At 40.5% G+C, this 19,455-nt stretch overlaps 1 protein-coding gene across 3 annotated transcripts in view; it reads right to left on the bottom strand.

Moving 5' to 3' along the window:
• The window catches only part of ints1 (integrator complex subunit 1), a 180,311-nt gene that overhangs the window by 141,847 nt on the left and 19,009 nt on the right, over positions 1-19,455 (bottom strand). For all 3 annotated transcript variants that reach the window (XM_073060973.1, XM_073060972.1, XM_073060971.1), the window contains exons 11-17: positions 17,733-17,909; positions 15,437-15,545; positions 10,840-10,960; positions 7,514-7,591; positions 3,263-3,420; positions 1,424-1,520; positions 425-516 (exon numbers count right to left, since the gene is read on the bottom strand). In XM_073060973.1, coding sequence (XP_072917074.1) covers positions 425-516; positions 1,424-1,520; positions 3,263-3,420; positions 7,514-7,591; positions 10,840-10,960; positions 15,437-15,545; positions 17,733-17,909 — 832 coding nt within the window. The remainder of the gene's footprint in view (positions 1-424; positions 517-1,423; positions 1,521-3,262; positions 3,421-7,513; positions 7,592-10,839; positions 10,961-15,436; positions 15,546-17,732; positions 17,910-19,455) is intronic.

The raw sequence follows: 19,455 nt of genomic DNA on the forward strand, positions 1-19,455 counted from the left end.
TGATTTTACAGAACAATGCAACAATCCTTTTCTCTTGAGCCTTTCTAAATGTGCAATTATTTTCAGAAATTACAACTCCAGTGGACAGCTGATTATTACTTCCTATTCTCTTCCTATTCCTCATTCCCTTTGTCAAAGGCCATCACTCTCACTTGTATATAATTGTGCAAACTGACAAGTCATCCAGATTACTCTGTGCATCATTCAAGATATTGAGCCGCAGCAGGCTCTTTGACAATCAAATGTCATCACAGTCAAGCCACATTCCACCCGTACTTAATGTTTGTGTGCAATGTGCAACTTTCAGACATTAATATAGATGCTTTTGCACCTTGTTATACTTCTAGTTGCAGTACTCTATGCAACCTATCAACATTTGGTACATTTGTGGAAAGTAATATGTGCAGGTCAGCTGGAAACTCACCAATATTTTGTGGATTGAAGGCATTTACAACTAGCAATAACAGCCAAGCCTTCCAATACAAGGAGGAAATAGCCAGGGCAGGGGGCTGGTACCTGAAGGATTAAACAAAATCCAACATTATGAGAGGACAACACATACCAATGTAAGCAAACCTGACACATCTCAGTAGCAACACTAATACCATGTTTTACGTTACAAGGGGGATATCTCGTGTTATTTTCATGGTGAGAATGTTCAAACACTCTGACAGGATTTCAGTAAAAAGTGAACATTTTAACTAGATTATTATAATGAGTACTATCTATCATATATACAAGATATATAAATACATAATCAAAACTACATATGCATTTTGTGTTATTCTAAAGTTATTCAGAGTAACTGGAGACCAGTTCACAACATATCCCCATACCATATCTCTGGGGTTACCCCAACTTGCTCAACAAGGGAGAGGTGCAATCTTTGCATATTTGATTTTCACTGTAGATACTTTGATGTACAGGTGACAAATAAAACTAAGATTTTTTTTTTAAAAAAGGAGATAATGGGCAACAACCATCTGTAATGACCATGGATAGATAAGTCACTGCATTAACAGTACGAGCTTAATCAGTACTGAGTTGAATGCTGTTCAGCTCTAGAGTCTGCACATGCACTTTGAGGGATAATCATTGAATAAATGCCAAACACAGGCAAGTCATTTCCCATTCTAGTGCAAGATGACTGCTTAGAAGTGCCAGAATATATATATAAAATAAAAGGACAACTATGTCAAATTGGGAAAGAGGACTAAGGATTTTGGAGGGAGGGATGAGAGAAAAGTGAGGATTAATAGCACAGCTATCAAAACCTGGCACAGATATAATGAGCCAAATGGCCTCCTTCTGTAGTGTAAAACTGAGGCTAAGATCACCAAAAATATCAATGCAATTGAAGAAGTGTTGCCCTATAAGCTGGTTCTGAATTTTATTGTAGATAGGTGAAAGATAATGGGCAAACCCGGGAGGTAGCTGAATGTTTTCAGGGTGGTGATAGGTGCACAGATTTAGAACTGCGTCAATCAGCTGAACCCTCTCCACGTGAAGAACTTCCAGATCTGAAAGAAAGAACAAAATAAACAGAGAATCAAGTTATCATATTTTACTTCAATGGTCGCAGTCAACATGGCATGAGAAACCTTGATATTAAGTACTTCTTCAAGTCTTCTGGTTTGAATACTTAAAGATGTGCTCCATGTATTAACCACCTTGCATGACTAAAAGTATTTGTGTTATTTTGACAGAAGACCCAATGAAAGACAGACACAGAATTGTCAACTTGACAAGGGTGAGGGAGATATTATTACAAATTTTTATGCCTTTACAATTGGACACAGATTAACACTGCCACTAAGGCAGAATAATTAGTTGGATAACACATCATTGCTGGACCAGCAACTTGAAGTGACCTGAACCATTTGAATTCAGAAACAGAACCAGGTAGGAATGAGACACTAAAACAAATATGCAGACATTAAGTAGTGAAATATTTTAAAACCAGTAACGTATTAGTGCAATGACTTTACACAAAGTTTACTTTTTATGGATCGTTTAATATGTGCAGCCCTGCTTGCATGCATAAAAAAGCAAAATTCAGAGCTGCACAAAGGCAATACAGGAATGACTTTACTTCAGGTACTTTGTCAAGAGCTTCACTTTTACAATGGCACAAACTGAGCAACACCTTTCTCCATGGTAGGGTTTTTCCAAGTACTTCAATTAAAACTACAGCAGCAGAACATAATTCTGTACAGATGTCAATAACCTGTTGAGTCTTTATGACATTTTAAGGACCTTTTTCTAAATAGAGCAATCCAATGATTTTAAAAAATCGTAAATTTAATTGCATTAATATACAAAAGTAGACAATGAATAGTCCATTTAAATGTTCCAATGGAAAATACTTTGCTTAATACTCTTTAAGAGAGCATTGAAGGAGCAGGATATGCTGAATTCTCTGTTTTATTCTACCTTGGTTTTTCTCTCTCTTCCCCATCTCTCATCATCCCACTGACAACTCACCTACTCTAGCTACCTAGCTGAATCTAAACTCCTAACTCCAAACCTGGAGTTCAGTTAAGAATGTTAAGTAGGTGATAAATATTCTCAGCAACAGACAGAAGGAAGGAGGAGAATGGGACAGGTCCAGCACGTGGACAAGCTCTGGTACTTGGTGGGTCCTAGAGGACAGAGGAATGGTGGGATTAGAAAGATCCAAGATGCATTGGGCTTAATGTGGTTCACAGAACCCTACGAAATTTCAGCAGCTTTGATTAATGTGTTAAAAAGTTAACATTTATTCAGTATGATTTTCAGCTACAAAAAGAATTTATACCTACTTATTATGTATCTTAAATGATTAAATTTTGAGGACAGTTTGTATAAACTTTGTTAGCAACCCCTTAAGTGATTTTAAAGAATTGAGATGTTTATATTAGTGGAGAGATTCAAGAGCATAGATGCAACAACACTGTACTTTCTGGCTGTGAAGGGACTTCTAACTAAACATGGCAGGAGACCTTAAAGCATTGTGCCAGTAATTTAAGATATACTGCTATATGATGCATTATACTGATATTTCCATACTGAATCACTGACTACAAATAAATACAATTACGTTCCTTAATGATAAACTAGTCAAAGGACCACGTGTTACATTCATAGCTGTGGATTTCCAAAGCTCTATGCCTGCACAGAGCCATTCTTTTACAAAATGTGAAGGACCACGTGCTACACTTTTGCAGCTGACCTAAGAGTTAAAAACGCCCATCTCAAACACACATTAAACTGATCACCTTACCGTCAGCCTGCACCAATGCAGCTCGTTTCACCAGATGGTCAGCTAATTCCATGGCATCAGCCGGTCCTAGAGCCAAGTCCCGTGACAATCCAATGACCAGAATCCGCATCAGTGTGTCCTCCAAGAGTGGGACCTCAGAGCAGAGCCGGAGAAAGAAACTGAAAAGAGACAAAGAGCTTACAGTTCTCAAAGAGTTGTACACGAGGAGGACATCTAACTGCTAATGTCTGTGTTGATGCTTTGAACACCTAACTAATTGTTTCTCTCATCTTTTCTTGTAGCTCTGCTAATTATTCCTCTTTCAACTATTTATCCAAATTCCTTTTGAAAGTTACTATTGGAAACTACTTCTATCATCCTTGCAGGCAATGCTGTGTAGATCATAACACACTGTAAAAATATTCATCCACCCCAATTACACTAAATCTGTCTCCGCTAGATATCAGCTCTCCCTGAAACGTGCTCTGAATTTTTGAATCTTTGGGCTTATTAAATCTAATCATGGCCTTTTGTGTTCTAAGCAAAAAAGCCCAGCTTCTTTAGCCTTCTCCACCCCCCTAACACCATCAATCACTGACAAAAAATACTGGGAGGTGGACAACTTGCCTTTGTAAACAAGCTGCAGAAGGAACATAGCAGGACAGGCAGCATCTGTAGATGGAAATGGAAACTTAATACTTCAGGTTGAGACACTTCATCTGGACCAAGGAGGGAGATAGGGAAGAGATGAGGGAGAAGGGTGAGGCAAGAGCTGATAAGTGATAGATGGATCCAAGTGAGGAGAGGAGTTTGGCAGATGGAGTCAGTAAGGAAGAGAAGGGTAGAAATAGGACAGATGCTGGGAGGTATTACAGGGGAGCAACAAAAGGATGATGGAGTAGGCAAGGGAGGGGTAATGGGATGTTCTAGGGGATGGGTGGTTTGGGAAGGAAAGTGGGCAGGGGGATGGGGATAGATCAGATGCAGAAGGAGAGGTCAGATGGAGAGCAGATGCTAGATATTGCTGGAATTGTAGTTTAAGGACATAAAGATGTCCATAAAGAGTGGATTGTGTGGCCACTAGCCTGCTCCGCCATTCAATAAGATTATAGCAGAACTAATCTTTGCCTATACTCCATATTCCTGTTAGATCCCTGTAACCCTCCATCAACCAAAGCTATATCAGCCATCGGAGTTTTCTGGAGTAGAGAAGTGGAAGTGAAAAGTTTTGCGCTTTGGTAGGAAGAATAAAGATACTGACTATTTTCTAAATTGCGAGACAAATCAGAAATCAGAGGTACACAGGGATTTTAGGTTCCCTTAAGATTAACAGGAAGGTTGAGTTAATAGCAAAGAAGGCAACTGCAATGTTAGCATTGATGTTGAGATGACTAGAACATAAAAGCAAAGCTGTATTGCTGAGGAATTTGAGCAATTGGGAGCAATTTTGGGCCCTGTAACTAAGGAAAGATGTGCTGGCTCTGAAGAAAATCCAGAGGAGGTTCACAAGAATGATCCCAGGAATAAAGAGTTTACAGTAAGAAGAGCAATTGATAGCTCAGGGCCTGTATTTGTTGGCGTTCAGAAGGATGAAAGGGGGAATCTCATTGTATACTGAAAGGCCCAGATAGCGGTCGTAGAGAGAATGTTTTCATTAGTAGGATCAAGAGCATAAGCTCAGAATACCAGGGGTATCACTTCAGAATTGAGATAAGGAGAAACCTCTTCGGCCAAAGGGTGATGAATCTGTAGAATTTGTTGCCACAGAGGGCTACGAAGCCCAAGTCATTGTGTTGGGGTGAAGAGGTAATAGAGAAATCAGGAGGATTTCATTGAGAAAAATAATCAGCGATAATTGAATGGTACAGCAGACCTGATAGGCCAAAAGGCCTAACTCTGCTCCGATACTGAAGGGCCTATTCAAACATTCATGAATCTTCAAAATAGAAATTTCTCCACATCCTTGTGTTAGGTAAAGATTCCTTTTTCTGAAACCAAGTCCCTAGACACCTCCACTGGGGAAACAACTGACCATCTTGCGTGGGAATCTCCCTCACAACTGTATCTCTGAGCTATATGCCAGAACATGACACACCCTTCATTACTGGCCCACATAGTACAACCAGCTCTCTCTACCCAAAACGCTGACTCCACACTCCATTCCACAGAAGCTGTCCGACCCACGGAGATCACCCCAACACCTTGTGTTGTTCCATATTCCAGTATCTGCCGTCTCCTGTGACTCCCATGATGCAGAGTTTGGGGGGCATTGCATGCAGACCTTCCACTGCTGCTCACATCTGCAGATTTCACTATCTGTACTGCCACTGGTGATAGCTGAGTCAATGTGAGACCCACTCCCTGTCTTTCCAGACACACCTCTGAGAGTCGGAGTCAGTGTTTGACAGGGGTTCTGTTCCTGTACTCTTCCCAGACACACCTCTGAGAGTCGGAGTCAGTGTTTGACAGGGGTTCTGTTCCTGTACTCTTCCCAGACACACCTCTGAGAGTCGGAGTCAGTGTTTGACAGGGGTTCTGTAACTGTACTCGATCCAGACACACCTCTGAGAGTCGGAGTCAGTGATTGACAGGGGTTCTGTAACTGTACTCGATCCAGTCACACCTCTGAGTCGGAGTCAGTGTTTGACAGTGTGTTCTGTAACTGTACTCTATCCAGACACACCTCTGAGAGTCGGAGTCAGTGTTTGACAGTGTGTTCTGTAACTGTACTCTATCCAGACACACCTCTGAGAGTCGGAGTCAGTGTTTGACAGGGGTTCTGTAACTGTACTCGATCCAGACACACCTCTGAGAGTCGGAGTCAGTGTTTGACAGGGGTTCTATAACTGTACTCTATCCAGACACACCTCTGAGAGTCGGAGTCAGTGTTTGACAGGGGTTCTGTAACTGTACTCTATCCAGACACACCTCTGAGAGTCGGAGTCAGTGTTTGACAGGGGTTCTATAACTGTACTCTATCCAGACACACCTCTGAGAGTCGGAGTCAGTGTTTGACAGTGTGTTCTGTAACTGTACTCTTTCCAGACACACCTCTGAGAGTCGGAGTCAGTGTTTGACAGGGGTTCTGTAACTGTACTCTATCCAGACACACCTCTGAGAGTCGGAGTCAGTGTTTGACAGTGTGTTCTGTAACTGTACTCTATCCAGACACACCTCTGAGAGTCGGAGTCAGTGTTTGACAGGGGTTCTGTTCCTGTACTCTATCCAGACACACCTCTGAGAGTCGGAGTCAGTGTTTGACAGGGGTTCTATAACTGTACTCTATCCAGACACACCTCTGAGAGTCGAAGTCAGTGTTTGACAGTGTGTTCTGTAACTGTACTCTATCCAGACATACCTCTGAGAGTCGGAGTCAGTGTTTGGCAGGGGGTTCTGTAACCGTGCTCTTTCAAGCTAGCAACCTTCCCCGACATAACTTAAACCACTAAATTCAAATTAAGCAAATGCTAAAATCTTAAACCGTGTCACCCAACACCCAGTATTAGGAATCTGGAATTCTGCTGCGGAACAATGAGAAAAGTTTATTTAGCCTTAGGTTGGTAAATCTGTGGAATTCATTGCCGATGACAGCTGCAGTGTCCAAGTCGTTGAGTGTGTTTAAAGCAGAGTTTGATCGGTACTTGATCAACCAGAGCATGAAAGGTTACAGGGAAAACACAGGAGAATGGGGTTGATGGGGGTAATGTATCATCCATGATAGAACGGTGGAGCAAACTCAATGGGCTAAATAGCCGAAGTCTGCTCCTATGTCCTATGGCCTTATGTTAATGATTCAACAAGATCACGACTTATTCTTTTAAACTCCATCAGTACAAGCCCATCCCTTCATGCAAGGAATCAACCTCGTGAGCCTTCTCTGAGCCAACTCTGAGCATCTATTATTCTTATGCAAATGACAGCACATATACAAGTGAGCATTTTAGATTCGTTATCGAAATGAGAACGATTATTCATCTGTGAGCACAGAGAGTGAACATTACAAAGATAACATACCCATTAGTACTTAGTAAGGAAGCAGCACTGAATAGCCCAGCTCTGCTCTGGATACCATCAGTCTTCCTTACCCAGAACACTTTAAGACCCTTTTGTTCAACTGCCAAGATGCAATTACATTTGCAATTGCAAGAAGCAGAGACAGAATCAGAATTCTGGATTGTGCATTTGAACGACATTAGATGATGCCGGGAATGCTTCAGCAGCATGGTGTCAGGGAACTTATACACGCCTAGGAGCGTGGAAACAACTGCTTACTTGCGATCGCTCTCTGGAGGCCAGTTATCCCACTTGTAGTATGTCTCTGGCTGTTCGGTGAAAAGCACCTTATGCAAACTGCAAGGAAGATAGTTAAAGTGTGTTTAAAAACTGGGCACAGAATATCATGTAAGAGCACATCATCTTTCAAGCACAGCCCACTTAAAATTGTGATTTAAAAAATCTGTTACACACGTTATGTACGTAGAACAGTGCGCTTGGTAGAAGTTTCGACCAATGGCTAGGTATTCCAACTTGAATGCAAAAACCACCCACCCCAACCCTTCGATCAACCTCCACCCTTCACCAATCCTACCCCCCCCTCCATTACAATGTGCTAACTAGTGCTAATAGAAAATGCTGCAAATTCCCAGTTAATTGTCTGTATCATAGGAAAAGAGAAATTCCCTTCATAGACATACAAAATCACTTGCAACAGTATCCCTTCATATTATCACTCATTATTATATTTTGAAGACAATGTCTCCCAGAAAATATGATGAATGTACAATTGATTGCAGATAAAGTAAAAAGTGAGTCCTGATTTAGCTAAAGAAACACCAAAATAAGAATTGGTCATTTAATCCTTCAAGCCTTTCTCGTAGATAAACAGATCACAGTTTAACTGAAACCTTATACCTAGGACTTGCCTTTTTCAATAACCTTTCATCTATTAGGGTGCCATGACAGCACAGGGTTCAATTCCTACCACTGTCTATAAGGAGCTTGTGTGTTCTCCCCATGACAGCGTGGGTTTTCTCCCACAGTCCGAAGATGTACCGTTATGTCTGGTGAGTCGTGGGCATGCTACATTGGTGCTGGAAGCGTAGCAACATTTACAGGCGTCTCAGCACAATCCTTACTGATTTGATGTGATGCCAACAACGCATTTCACTGCATGTTTCGGTGTACATGTGACAAATAAAGCCACCTTTTTACTTTATTAATCCTAGAACTGGATTAACGATTGATTTGACATCAGTTGGTACCTGCAGACCAGAGTTGTAAATTTCTATCACTTTGTATATCAAAACACTCACTAACTTCATTCCTCAGGGCTTGCTTTTTTTTTAAAAAAAAAAACACTTACCAGTCCCAGGTCCCCATACTGTGATAATTGCTTACTTTATCAGTTCCCCTTTAATACCTCAGATCGTCCATTGAATCACTCTTAACCTAGTGGATTACTGAAAACACAGCTCGAAGTTTCTGCAATCTTTTTATTTTAGTTTTTGGAGTTCAGATATTATTGTGGTAAGTCCATAAGATATTACAAAGTCCAAAGCATTCTTCTAACGATATGCTGCCCTAAACCATTGATAGCCATATATAAAAATGCAATCCCAATACATACCCTTGCTGTTACAGAAACTGGAAATCTCGAGATCGTGTCATTGCCAATATTCCTGAATTTTAGTCAATAAACATGCCAGAACATTGCCTTTAGTTCCCTAAGCTTCAAATTTAGTTAACTATTTCTACTCTGAGACTTTATTAAATAGTGTCTGGGAGCCCATTTGGGATAATATTAAAAGCCATTCTGTCTACTGTTTTAACATTCTCTTCAAAAATAACAATTAGATTTTTCACACATGATCTACTACAGATCAACAGAAACTGTTCCCTAAGTTCTGCCACTTTGTCCTTAATGGCAAACTAGCAATTTCCCAATTACAGATAGGTCAACTCATTCACATACTGCTGGTTTCCATCTCCCAACTTGCTTAAACAGCGTTTGTTAATCTCACATAATAAATCAAGAGAACTATGAAATCCTTGGACAGAAACCATCAGGTCCTGACAATCCAAACGCCATTCAATACCGTTGATCTAAGAGCCTCGAACTGAAACAGCAACTCTCCATTTCCTTCTACAGTTGCTGCCAGGCCCACTGAGTTCTTCAACCAGTTTGATTGTTGATCTAAGTTCCAATATCTGCAATATTGCTAAACTTCCCTGTCCTGGGATGAACATTTTGACTACCCATCCTATCTGTGCCTCTCATAATTTAATAAACCTCTTAAGGTCTCAATTCAGCCTCCTAAGATCCATAAGAATAAATCCAACCTTTCCTATCTCTGCTTATAACTACAGCCCTCCATTCTACTGTGACATCCTAGTGTCACTTGCCTTTTTGCAACCACAACCTTCCTGTAGTGTGGTGACTAGAAATGCACTCTAACCAATGTTTTATGCAGTGGCAATATGATGTTACAACTCTTATATTCAATACCAAATGCTCTTATCACTATCCTATCCACCTAGGTCACCACTTTCAGGAAGCAACAGACTTGCACTCCAAGGTGTCTCACAATGTCCCTGCCATTTACTGTACATGTCCTACCAGAATTTGACTTCCCAAAGTTCAATAGCTTACATTTGTAACTCTTATCCTCTTTCCCTTTTAAGTCATTCAAAACTATCAAAGCTTCTTCATATTACAAATAATTACATAAGCATTTCAGTCCTGCTCTTGAAAATTAGTTCAAAACCTGGAATTCTCTGTACACAACCTTTGCTTTTCACTTTTTGTGACTAGATGCTTCCCTTTCCTCCTCATTCTCCATTAGGTCATTAGAGAGGAGCTTTAGCCAAGCACCAGGTCGTTGAAATGTCACATAGGGTAATGCGTATCTCATGATGATGGAATTCCTCTATTATTACGATATTTTTATTCCATTCCTGTGCTCCCAGCAGGGAACTTCCCACTGCATAGTGGCAGTTAATATTCTAACTATGATTCTAACAGTATTTATCCTTTTCTTTGTGACTAGTGCATTACATCAATGGAAGAAGTTGCAAAGGCCCTCATTTTCTATCACATTCTGCTCTCTCTCTCTCTCTCTCTCTCTATACATTATCACACCAAACTATTTTGATGCTAGGTCTGTCCAAAAGTTATACCCAAGGTTTGTTGTAATCCAACAAGTCCCTCTGTTTGCTCAATATGCATTCCAATCAATGACTTTAAGCCAAAGAAACTCAATGAAACAAGTGACTACCACCGGACACGTCCTCTTCCCTCCACAATAAACGCCCATTTGGTTAAGATTACTTCACACTCTGTTTAGGAAGTGTTCCAACTAGCTCTACTCAACACATGTCCTACACCAGGTAAACCTTCCTTTCTCATTCAAGGGAAGAAATTATCTTTGGTCACTACTACTGAAGGATGTGAGGGAAGTTGGCTATTGGTTACACTTACAATTCCAAGAATACTAAATACGAAAAAGTGAATGCAGCCACCTCTGCAAGCATTAATCACTGATATCGAAAGATAATTATTCCAAACCCTCTCCTCCAAGTCACTATATCACAGCACCTACCAATGGATGTAATCCTTGGGATTCAGCTTGCAGACAGTTGGTACCACTGTGTGTAACCACCACACCGCATCTCGCTGGATGGTTGCAATCTGAGTCTGAAACGCACGCAGCCCTTCCAGGTCTTTATGCAGAAGTTACGGTGAGAGGAATAATGAAATAATAAAATACACAGAGAGAAAACAAATATATTTCACACTTTCACTAACTAGATTTATCAACACAATGTCAGAATACAAAAATGTAGACAAAAATTGAACAGGACAAGGCCAGACAACCCCTCAAAACTGCTCCTCTGTGTTCAAACTTCAATTCCCTAGACGGCAGCCCAGATCAACAGCAAAACTCATTTATATTAAAATAAAACATTCAACCATTGATTTTGATTTCCCGGTCAGTTGAAATTAAGCACACGAGAATTCTGACACTTTTCTGAACCTGCATAATTCAGTTCCATTTTGGAGATATAGCAGCAGCCGCAACAGGCATCTCCTCATTAATCAGGTCATATTTAAAATCTCTGCTGAATGAATGCATTGCAATACAAAATCATCAAATTAACAAGGATACCAAAAGTATAAGCAAATGAAGAATAATGAAGCCCTATGTAACTATGCAGATCACAATATATAAAGGTGTCACAGTTGCTGCACACTATGAAAATGCTACTGGTAGCAGTGTGATTCCCACTTTTTATATTAATGCTTTTAACACTGCATGCCCCAGAAGAACGTTCAATTTTATGGATATTAATCACACACTGCTAACACGTAACCTAATAATTTTAATCAGGAAAACATAGAGAATTATGTATGCTGCTTTGTTTAAAGGTATATTAGCACATCTGTAAACACAAGCATCCAGGCTCAACGGATCTGTAATTCTATGGAACCTTGAAAGCCTTAGTTAAGGTTTCCATCTCAATCTCAATTGATTTAAAGACTCTAAATCCATGTAGTATTTATTATAATCTTAAAATGCCCAAAACACTTTACAGCCAATTAGTCTTGAAAATTAATCCCTCCAATTTATGAAAATATTAAATAATCATTTACAGAATTTTCACGTAATCAGAAATTTTACATAAAATCCAGATAAACCATTTTTGTGAGTTCTAAAAAGATGCCAAAATTTTCCAGCAGGTTAGGCATCATCAGGGAAAGAGAAACAGCTAATGTTTCAGATCAAAGAGCCCGGATCAGAACCTTTGCTTTCTCTTTGATCTGAAACATTAACTCTGATGCTAGCTGACTTGCTGAGTGCTTACAGCTTTTGCTATGTTTATTTCAGATTTCCAGCACTTAGTGAGTTTTATCTGTTCGTGACATTGGATGACAGATAAATACTGACCATGATTTTAGGGAAACCTCCCAGGCTCTTGAACAGTGATGTTAGAATCTCTGAGAACATCAAAGAATGCACTGCAGGAACAGGCCTTCAGCCCATGGTGTCTGCACCAACCATGATGCCAATTTAAACTAATGCTATCTCTTGATTTAGTTTCTCCATGGTATCAATCTAGATTGCCACATTAGCATAGCTGTTAGTATGTCACTATTAAAGCTTGGGGCGGAGTTTGGAGTTCAATTTCAGTGCCACCTGAACGGAGTTTGTACGTTTTCCCCGTGTCTGTGTGGGTTTCCTCCGGTGCTCTGCTTTCTTATCACAGCCCAAAGACTTATCAGTTAATAGATTAGATGGTCATTGTAAACTGTTCTGTGGTTAAGCTAGTGTTAAATAGGTGGGTTACTGGGTGGCATGGCTTGTCGGGCTGGAGGGGCCATTTCCATGCTGAATCTCTAAATAAATGAATGAATGAACGAACAAATAAATAAATAAATGTGCTGAAGTCCAAAGCAGGGATTGAGCCCATGACCTTTGACTCCAAAGTGAGAAAGTAAAGCTATGTATTTTTTTTTTAAAACAGGCTTGGCAATTACAATGAGATCAATTTGCCTGGATTTCATAAGGCAAGTTGATAGGGTTCAACAGCCAGGTAAAGGCCAATAATCAGCATTCATCTGCTCGTTGAACTTTATTTTGGTAGAGTTAAGTTTTTACTATGGCCCTTTTTAAATTAACACATTAACGTCAGTATTCAAAGATATTTTGCGAAGTAGGATGACTTCATAACATTAAAACAAATGATATGGTTCTTTTCCCATTGCTGCATGACAAATCTTACGACAAAGGTGATGAGTGTTTTCTACATTACTACTAGGATCAGATGGGTCTATTGAGGAATATAGGGTAGCAAGAAAGGAGCTTAAGAAGGGGCTGAGAAGAGCAAGAAGGGGGCATGAGAAGGCCCTAGCGTGTAGGGTAAAGGAAAACCCCAAGGCATTCTTCAATTACGTGAAGAACAAAAGGATGACAGGAGTGAAGGTAGGACCGATTAGAGATAAAAGTGGGAAGATGTGCCTGGAGGCTGTGGAAGTGAGCAAGGCCCTCAATGAATACTTCTCTTCGGTATTCACCACTGAGAGGAAACTTGATGATGGTGAGGACAATATGAGTGAGGTTGATGTTCTGGAGCACGTTGATATTAAGGGAGAGGAGGTGTTGGAGTTGTTAAAATATATTAGGACAGATAAGTCCCCGGGGCCTGACGGAATATTCCCCAGGCTGCTCCACGAGGCAAGGGAAGAGATTGCTGAGCCTCTGGCTAGGATCTTTATGTCCTCGTTGTCCACGGGAATGGTACCGGAGGATTGGAGGGAGGCGAATGTTGTCCCCTTGTTCAAAAAAGGTAGTAGGGATAGCCCAGGTAATTATAGACCAGTGAGCCTTACGTCTGTGGTGGGAAAGCTGTTGGAAAAGATTCTTAGAGATAGGATCTATGGGCATTTAGAGAATCATGGTCTGATCAGGGACAGTCAGCATGGCTTTGTGAAGGGCAGATCGTGCCTAACAAGCCTGATAGAGTTCTTTGAGGAAGTGACCAGGCATATAGATGAGGGTAGTGCAGTGGATGTGATCTACATGGATTTTAGTAAGGCATTTGACAAGGTTCCACATGGTAGGCTTATTCAGAAAGTCAGAAGGCATGGGATCCAGGGAAGTTTGGCCAGGTGGATTCAGAATTGGCTTGCCTGCAGAAGGTAGAGGGTCGTGGTGGAGGGAGTACATTCAGATTGGAGAGTTGTGACTAGTGGTGTCCCACAAGAATCTGTTCTGGTACCTCTACTTTTTGTGATTTTTATTAACGACCTGGATGTGGGGGTAGAAGGGTGGGTTGGCAAGTTTGCAGACGACACAAAGGTTGATGGTATTGTAGATAGTGTAGAGGATTGTCGAAGATTGCAGAGAGACATTGATAGGATGCAGTAGTGGGCTGAGAAGTGGCAGATGGAGTTCACCTCGGAGAAGTGTGAGGTGGTACATTTTGGAAGGACAAACTCCAAGGCAGAGTACAAAGTAAATGGCAGGATACTTGGGAGTGTGGAGGAGCAGAGGGATCTGGGGGTACATGTCCACAGATCCCTGAAAGTTGCCTCACAGGTAGATAGGGTAGTTAAGAAAGCTTATGGGGTGTTAGCTTTCATAAATTGAGGGATAGAGTTTAAGAGACGCGATGTAATGATGCAGCTCTATAAAACTCTAGTTAGGCCACACTTGGAGTACTGTGTCCAGTTCTGGTCGCCTCAGTATAGGAAGGATATGGAAGCATTGGAAAGGGTATAGAGGAGATTTACCAGGATGCTGCCTGGTTTAGAGAGTATGGATTATGATCAGAGATTAAGGCAGCTAGGGCTTTACTCTTTGAAGAGAAGGAGGATGAGAGGAGACATGATAGAGGTGTACAAGATATTAAGAGGAATAGACAGAGTGGACAGCCAGCGCCTCTTCCCTAGGGCACCACTGCTCAGTACAAGAGGACATGGCTTTAAGGTAAGGGGAGGGAAGTTCAAGGGGGATATTAGAAGGTGGTTTTTCACTCAGAGAGTGGTTGGTGCGTGGAATGCACTGCCTGGGTCAGTGGTGGAGGCAGATACACTAGTGAAGTTTAAGAGACTACTAGACAGGCATATGGAGGAATTTCAGGTGGGGGGGTTATATGGGAGGCAGGGTTTGAGGGTCGGCACACCATTGTGGGCCAAAGGGCCTGTAATGTGCTGTACTATTCTATGTTCTATCTGCAAAAGCCTAGAACAATTGTGGACCTGTACAGACCCTTGCAGAGTGGGGACTGGAGGCCAGGTACACAGCAATGATGGACCCGAGCACATCCAGTGGACGTGGGGGTTTGCCCAAGAGAGGGAAGACAAAAAATGGTAGCCAGAGGCCCAGGTGTAAAGTGGTGAAGGATCAGAGTAAGTTCTACAGCTTCAGCAACAGGTGATGTCACTGACGTTGAGATGGAATGCTGTGTGTTTCACGCTAGAACATGCTATTAGGGTGGCTAGCATTTTTATTAGGAGGGATCAAATTTTACTTTTGCCTTATGATAAATTTCTTGTAATTCTATGATTGTATATCACAAACAATACCACTTTGTCTAACCATTCCATCTTTAAGGATTGCTACCTGCAACAGAGCACAGAAAATTTGTTCATTGGACTATTTTCCAGTCCACTAACCACCAGGTACTTGTACTCACTCTTTTTTTCACCTTTGTCCCAAGCAAGCCCTGCTTCCTTCACTTGAGCTGTAATTCCGAGCATCATTGACAGGGTCAACAGGTCTGTCACCTGAATCACAAAGCGCTCCTATAGAACCAAGAAAGTAAGATAAAGTTCCAACTTACGCCATTCATCTGGGTTTTTGTTGTATGACATAGGACAACTGGGAATGCAATCAATGGGCTGACAATTGTCCTGACAGCTTCCTGGCATTAAATACACAGGTTCAGACAGATTTCTTCTGGCTGATAATTGCCTTTCTGCTATGCCGGTCTATAAACTGAATTGAGTAGGATATGACAATATGCAAACAGAGTCTGTTACTGATTCCGGAAATATCAGTCTAATAAGATTATGTCAATTCAAAAACTGTGACAAGAAAAGGATTGCTGATTCTGCCATTCTAATGGCCACCCACCATGTCATTGCTTGGGGTTAGGTTAAACAACCCACCAACAATCATACCACCTGTCTCCTCCCTGAAGCACACCTCTAATCTAAATCAAATCATAAATCTGATACAACTTAATGATAATTGCTGCAGCAGTTTCCACAGTTTGCAAATGTCAATCAATAACAGTCAAAAAATACACATTTTCAAATACTTAGTTGCAATTTGCAAGCCATATGTAAATATGGGAACACAGACCAATCATTCTGCATGTTACTGCACATTCTCTGACTTGCAAGAGGGCAGCAGAGACAGTTTGATACCTATTTGACAAATGACGATCAGCTCCGTGACACAACAATGAGCCAGATAAAAGTCTTTACAATAATGACTTGATAAAGATGGAGAAGATTGAAAACAAAGAAGCAGTCATTCATAACTACAATACTAAACAACAGAAAAAAAATTTCTTTAAAAAATTACATATGCGGAACTTGTTATTGCATGGAAGAACTAAAATGAATAACAAATGAATACAAAAGAAAGCTGATAAAAAGACAAAGAATTCAATAGACATGTTTACAGAATGCAATGGAACAAGTCAATAAGAGGCTCGAGTAGAACAAAAACATTAGCATGTACAAGATAGATCAAGTGGTTCTTTCTGTGAAAATCTAACACTGCTTCAATTATGTGTTCACATTTAACCATTCAGGTATACAGGGTAAACTATAAACCACAGAATAGAATTAGATCATTTGGTTCACTGAGTCTGCTCCGCCATTTGATCATGACTGACCAACTTCCTTCTCAAACCCAATCTTCTGCCTTCTTCCCAAGCCTTTCACGCCCTGACTTATCAAGAATCTATCAGCCTCCACGTTAAATACACCCAATGACTCAGGCCTCCAAAGCTGCTTGTGGCAATGAATTTCACACATTCACCAGCCTCTAGCTAAAGAGATGTCTTCTTACTTCTCTTCTAAATGAACGTCCCTCTACTCTTGGAAGTTGTAACATCTAGGCCTAGACTCCTCTACCACAGGAAACAACCTCTCCACATCCGCTCTATCGAGCCCTTTCAATATTCGCTAGGTTTCAGTGAAATCACTCCTCTTCCAAATTCCAGCGAGTACAGGCCCAGAACCATCAAATGCTCCTCATATGATAAGCCTTTTATTCCCAGAAACATTTCTGTGAACCTCCTTTGAACCCTCTCCAATGTCAGCAAATAAGTGACCCAAAACTGCTCACAATACTCCAAGTGAAGTCTCACCAGTGCTTTTTAAAGCCTCAGCATTATATCCTTGCTTTTATATTCTAGCCTTCTCAAAATGGATGCTAACATTGCATTTACCTTCCTCATCACTGACTTAATCTGCAAGTTAACCTTCAGGGAATCCTGCACACTGATTTCCAAGTCCCGATGCTGTTCGAATTTTTTAATCTTCTCCCTGTTTAGAAAATAGTCTACTTTTTTGTTCCTTTTACCAAAGTGCGTGACCATACACTTCCAACCACTGTATTCCATACCAAATTGAAGGCAAAAGAACATTCAAGACAAGTCAGGGAAATGATAATAGAGAAACACAAAACTGGTGAAAGGTACAAGACCGTCCTGAAGGAATTGAACATACCTCATAGCTCAGGGCAGTCCATTGTGAAACCACAGCCACATTGCCTTGATCAGGCAGCCCCTCTAAACTTAGCCGCTAAAGAAGAATGGTACTTGTAAGAGAGGCTACTGTGATGCCAACAGCTACTCTGCATGACTCTATCAATGGAGCAGATAATAAAGATGCTTATCTCGATCTCCGAAGGACTCAGCACTGTTAGCTTCATTAGACTATAAACACATACATGCACTAAGAACACTGACCAACCTTAAACTCCATATCTAGATATGTCTGCTCCTTCCGCTCCTGCATCAGGCCCAGACAAAAGGAAGGAAAGTTGATCTCGTGTTTGGTTTGTTTAATAATTTCCCTCAGCAAAGCTCGAGATGCTCGAAGATAATCATCTTTGTTGGTAAGCAGATCCTGGAACACCATAGCTAGATACTGAGAGAATGCAGCACAGAATGAGACATATAATAATATTTATGTAACTACCAAAAAATAAACATTATAGAAAAACCACAAGCTGCCCGTCACCAAAACATACAAATTCATGGAACTATTCAAACTTCAGGTGACTTAATGACTTAACTTGGGGAGATTAGGAACATGTCAACTTTTGTTTCTAAGCTGTGATCATTAAATTCTCCTTAGTAAAGGTAGTTTTAGTGATCTTCAATCTACTTTGGAAAGGGAAGAAAAGGAAAATTACAAGTGATGGCACTTGTATTTTCCTTTAGCATCTATATGAATTATTGGTATCCAAAGAAAAACATCATCAGCCCTAGAGCCCAATCAGTACATCCTTCCATACCCATTACTAACAATGTTTACCATATTTATCCATGCAATTTATCTCAATTCTAAAGTTTTCACCACACTGTGAAAAGTATCTTGCATTCTTCTGATGTTCCTAAGATCTTATATTGTTATAGCAAAATATCTTCAGAAACAAAATCTGACTTATTAGAATCAGATTTTTTTTTACCTTGGGAGAATACCACACTAATAGTAAGACTGATTCCTGCAGCAAGGAGATTGTCCTCCATGATGAATGGTGAAGTACCATTGGCCTACACTCGCTGACTTGAATGCTGGAAATTTACAAGTCTGTGAGAAGTTGACAAAGTAGATCTGACAGTTACAAGTCCAAGGATACTATCACAAACTAAGTGGACAACAATTTAAGTCTGACTATAAGAGAACATCATTCGCATCGCCTTACGAGACATGTAAGGTACTGGAGACAGGACAACCTCACTAAATGGGAGAGATAAGTTTCAACCATTTATTTAAAAACTGAGGGACAAATTGTGCTTGTTATTTCTTCCAGCAGAGGTTCATCATAGTCTAAATGTTGATCTTAAATGATTAAGTCTTCCATTCCATGTGATATTAATTCTGAGATTTGCCCTGATTCCTGCTAAGTTCAAGCATCTAGTGCTGACATGACCTATGCTGGCAGTGGCATCTTTTGAGCTGTTGTTTGTACTCCTTATGGAATCCCACAGTGCTGTACTAACTTCAAAAATATTTCAATTCACAGAATGCATAGGTTAAGCAGCTCCAGGGACAGTTAGCCAGAGATTCTGAGGCAACAGGAAAATAATAATTTCACTCTTTCTATATTATTATGAACACAAACATGAATATTTTCCCCTCATTCAACATGTATCTAGTCCTACTGTGTCCCAGTGGCACCATCTGACAACTGACTTTGTCAGGGGTAAATGTTCTGGCTGACTGTTTATGGGCATGACTTGTTCTGTCTTGCTGGAAAAACTCAGCACAAAATTGAGACTCAACCTTTGTAGTTCCAGTCAGGAAGACTTTAAGGAAAAAAAAGATGAGGCAATCCAATTTTTTGTTTAAACAGAGTGCCCTATGCAGAATGACAATGCTGGCAACCCAAATGAAAACTCAAGTTAGGAAAGCTCCTGTTGCTCTACACGCCTATGTTCTTAAATGAATTGACATAATAAGTATCTAA

Source organism: Hemitrygon akajei, chromosome 11 (genome assembly GCF_048418815.1).
Source record: "Hemitrygon akajei chromosome 11, sHemAka1.3, whole genome shotgun sequence".
NCBI lineage: Eukaryota > Metazoa > Chordata > Chondrichthyes > Myliobatiformes > Dasyatidae > Hemitrygon > Hemitrygon akajei.